The sequence below is a fragment of the Alosa pseudoharengus genome, unplaced genomic scaffold, assembly GCF_046254945.1.
Source record: "Alosa pseudoharengus isolate Yale_2024_CS ecotype anadromous, Long Island Sound unplaced genomic scaffold, YU_APseudo_1.1 YU_APseudo_1.1_scf_4, whole genome shotgun sequence".
Classification (NCBI taxonomy): Eukaryota; Metazoa; Chordata; class Actinopteri; order Clupeiformes; family Clupeidae; genus Alosa; species Alosa pseudoharengus.
The window spans coordinates 2,450,126-2,455,125 of record NW_027468774.1 but is presented as its reverse complement, the minus strand read 5'-3'; the positions used below and the strand labels follow the sequence as shown (position 1 = coordinate 2,455,125).

Here is a 5,000-nt window from a genome sequence, read left to right as displayed (position 1 = left end):
CAATGCTATCTCTATCTCTTCTCCTCCTTCTCTGGGCCCTCAGCTCTCTCATTTCACCGCTACTGACTCCCTCACCATCACTGACATCATTACTAAGTCCAACTCCTCATGGTGTCAGCTTGACCCTGCCCCCACCCCTCTACTTAAAGCCTGCTCCACATCCCTGTCTGAACCCATTACATAGATTGTTAACACCTGCCTCAACTCTGATGTGGTGCCTGCTGCCCTAAAGACTGCTGCAGTTACACCCATTCTCAAAAAAATGATTCTGACCCAACATCACTCTTAAACTACCGCCCTATCTCCAACCTCCCCTTCCTGGCCAAGGTACTGGAAAGAGTGGTGGCCTCACAACTACACACCTTTCTTAACCACCACGACCTGTATGAGCCCTTTCAATCTGGCGTCCGCTCATGTCACAGTACAGAGACTGCCCTTCTACGCATAGTTAACGACCTCCTCCTGTCTGCTGACTCTGGTTCACTTAACATTCTCATCCTGCTTGACCTTAGTGCTGCTTTCGATACCATCAACCACAATGTTCTAATCTCCCGTCTGTCTGCTATTGGTGTTTCTGGCACAGCCCTCAATTGGCTTCAGTCATACCTCACCAACAGAAAGCAGTTTGTAACACGTGGTCCACATCAGTCCCCCAAGTCCCCTGTCACTCGTGGTGTCCCCCAGGGTTCTGTACTTGGGCCCCTCCTCTTTCTCATATACATCCTCCCTCTTGGCCAGATTATTCGCAGCCACTGTCTCAACTTCCACTGCTATGCAGATGACATCCAACTCTATCTTACCACTCCCTCTCCCTCTGACCCCCCACCACGCTCTCTTACTGACTGCCTCTCTGACTTAAAATTATGGATGCAAAACAATTTTCTCAAACTCAACACAGACAAAACCGAAATTCTGCTGATTGGCCCTAAAAGCATCCTAACCAAATCTCCCCATCTCACTCTCAACATTGATGGCTCATCTGTCCACTCCACCCCTGTTGTTAAAAACCTTGGCATTCAGCTTGACTCCACCCTTAGCTTTGATCCTCATATCAAATCACTCACTAAGACTGCTTTTTTTCACCTCCGTAACATTGCACGCCTCCGACCCTTCCTCTCTGCTAGTGATGCACAGACTTTGGTTCACTCTTTCATTATGTCCCGTTTAGATTACTGCAACTCACTTTTCCTGGGTCTCCCCACTAAATCCCTTCAAAGACTACAATATATTCAAAACTCTGCAGCCAGGCTCCTCACCCATACCAGACGATCAGCACACATCACCCCCATTCTCCATCAACTCCATTGGCTACCAGTTCCGTCCTGGATCAAAATACAAAGTACTACTACTCACCTTCAAAGGCCTCCACAACCTTGCTCCCCCCTACATCTGCGACCTCCTGACCCCTTACACTCCTTCCCGCTCACTCAGATCCTCTGACCAAAACCTCTTGGCTATCCCCCGCTCCAGACTCTCCACCCTGGGTGGCAGGTCCTTCAGTGCCTTGGCCCCCAAACTCTGGAACTCCTCCCCCAACCCCTTCGTGCCTGTCCTTCTCTTCCTTTCTTCAAAGCACATCTCAAGACCTTTCTGTTTAATGATCACTTCTCCTCCACACCCAACACATAGCTCCATACAGATAACTTGTCTTTGTTGTATTGTTTTGTCTGTTTGTTATTGTATTTCCCTGCTTTTGTCTCTGTTGTATTGTTTTGTTTGTTTGTTATTGTATTTCCCTGCCTTCCTACTATGTAAAGCGACCTTGGGTTTGAGAAAGGCGCTATATAAAATAAACGTATTATTATATATTATTATTATTACTCTACTCATCTGTACTCTACTGATCTCTTCTCTACTCATCTCTACTCATCTCTACTCTACTCATCTCTACTCATCTCTACTCTACTCATCTCTACTCTACTCATCTCATCTCTACTCTACTCATCTCTACTCTACTCTACTCTACTCTACTCATCTCTATTAATCTCTTCTCTACTCTACTCTACTCATCTCTACTCTTCTCTACTCATCTCTACTCTACTCTACTCATCTCTACTCATCTCTACTCTACTTATCTCTACTCATCTCTACTCATCTCTACTCATCTCTACTCTACTCATCTCTACTCTACTCATCTCTACTCTACTTATCTCTACTCATCTCTACTCATCTCTACTCTACTCATCTCTACTCTACTCATCTCTACTCTACTTATCTCTACTCATCTCTACTCTACTCATCTCTACTCTACTTATCTCTACTCATCTCTACTCATCTCTACTCTACTCATCTCTACTCTAGTCGTCTGTACTCTATTCTACTCTACTCATCTATATCTACTTCTAAATGCATAATTATTCAATTAGCCCACAGGTGGGGGTTGAGGTGAACAGTATACTCACTCACACACACACAGACATAGACACACACACACACACACATAGTTGGGTTGAACTGAGGGGAATACTCACACACTCGGTGGTGGTGATGTGAACAGAACTGGTGATGAATGACAGGCCTTCATTCATGCTGACTTGGAGGTACACCACTCTAGAAAACACATATGCGCACACACACACACGCACACACACATGCACGTGCGCACACACACACACACACACACACACACACAAAAACACAAATATTAATGCAGCAGTACTTTGCTATGTTAAACACAAACAAGCATTCATAATGAAGCACTGTCTGCAGAATGACCACTGTATACACACTGACTGCAGAATGACCACTGTACTGTAAACACTATACACGTGAGAGGAACCAGTGTTGCTGCCCAGATCCACACACACACACATACAGTATCACACACACGCACACACACACACGCACACACACACAGGCCCATCTGCAGGGCATCAGAATGCTTCTGGCATGTTGGCCTGGTGATGGGCATAGTGCCTCAACCAATGGCAGACCATAAGAATGATGGATGTTGCCATGGGAGACCACATGAAAGCTGATGACAGCTGTCAACACATCTGAATAGAACTGGAGATCACGCAGCATGTGAAGGAAACAACACACACACACACACACACACACACACACACACACACACACATACACACACACACATACCACACACACACACACCCCACACACATACCACACACACACACACACACACACACACACACACACACACACACAAACTCTGGTACATAGAATTGCGAAGTCTGAAATTCTGTGAATCTTTCAAGTAGGTTTAAAGTATTCAGATCCCTCCAGACAAACACATTCCTCACACACAGACACACACACACACACACACACACACACACACACACACACACTTACATCTTACCCAGCTCACACATTAAATGCTATGGATGAATAAGTTCAAGTTCACAACAACACACATACTGAAGGGAATATTTTGTATTCATATTTTATGTGAATGGTTTAATGATTCAAGTCTTTATGACTTGAAGACTGTATAGTTCTTATGGTCATTTGTGATTGTGTACCCATGTGTACCCTGTGTGTGTGTCTTTGGTCTGTATGCAGTGTATCCATTGTTTATGCCTTTTGCCCATCACCAAGGTGTGAATGTTTGTAGAACAGCATGTGTCCAAGCCTCTGAAGGACTTCCCAGGAAAGGGGGTAGTTTTAATTAAAAGATAATAGAAGCTGACCAGACCTGATGAAGGCCTAATCCTCATCCTCCCTTTCTATTGCATATTCAAACTGGGTTGGACCTAGAGGTCACTCCTTCTTTGTGTGTAACTTTAAATATGGTCTCTGTTAGTCAGAGAAGTTAGAAGAGAATATTGAGAATCTGGTGAAACCCATGATGGGGTGACACAAACATGTACTTTTCTCCCTTGAGGGGCACTAGGCCCCTCATTGAAAAGAATAAAGCCTGGATTCTGACCTGCATCGTCCTGATTAAGTCTCAAGAGAAATATGGTAGTAAAAAATATACTATCAATACACACACAAACACACCACATAAACACACCATCCCGATCCAGAGCACTTCACACGATTCCCTGACCATGCACACAGAATGCTGAACTCTCATACAGGATATACACAGAACACACACACACACACACACACACACACACACACACACACACACACACACACACACACACACACACACACACACACACACACACACCCCACACACACACACACACACACACAGGATGTCAGAAGCTTTAAGAAGATCAAAGGCTGGGAGGACCAGAACCAGTGCCAAAACATTTAGACTCAGCGTGTGTGTGTGTGTGTGTGTGTGTGTGTGTGTGTGTGTGTGTGTGTGTGTGTGTGTGTGTGTGTGTGTGTGTGTGTGTGTGTGTGTGTGTGTGTGTGTGTGTGTGTGTGTGGTATGTGTGTGTGTATTGTTGTATAAAATTATCCTATGGGTTGTAGACATCATGATGAGAGAACGAGTTTGAAATTGTAAAGCATGTATTCATATAACCTTAATCATAATCAAGTAATACACTGAAGTTATTCCTAACCATAATACTTTTATAACATTTTAAATAACAAGTTTAACTAATACTATTAACATACTGAAGCTATTCTACCAGAATTCCCCCTACGTGCGCTCTGTATCCCTATGTCTCTGTTTGCTGCCCTGTGTCTCATTTTGTTGCCCTGTGTCTCATGCTGCCTTAGCCTAGGCCTTTTGAAGAAACCAAAGTCGGCCTTGAAGCTGCAAGATAACGCGTACACAGGGCGAGCTCTACTCATAACAACCAGTAGGAGAGTGCAGGGGGCGAACGATATTTAACCCATGCACAATGTATGACCTGTGATCACTCTATACTGTACACCCCTGAACTTTCCATAAACTTAAGGTGAAAAGTTCGTTCGGGGTAGCGTTGTGTCAGCATTTTGGAGGGGTATAAGTAAGAGAGTTCTACCTTTGTTCGGGAGTGCGATCGTGCGATCCACTCAGGCTTTGCGCTATGTAGTCATTAAAGGAATTTTTGCACGGAACTCTGCCGGACTTTTGCGCCTTCTTT

The 5,000-nt window shown here is 44.5% G+C and overlaps 1 protein-coding gene across 1 annotated transcript in view; it reads right to left on the bottom strand.

Moving 5' to 3' along the window:
• Positions 1-5,000, bottom strand: part of antxr1c (ANTXR cell adhesion molecule 1c) — a 61,539-nt gene that overhangs the window by 22,251 nt on the left and 34,288 nt on the right. The window contains exon 12 of the mRNA XM_076265525.1: positions 2,472-2,550. Within this exon, the coding sequence (XP_076121640.1) occupies positions 2,472-2,550 (79 nt within the window). The remainder of the gene's footprint in view (positions 1-2,471; positions 2,551-5,000) is intronic.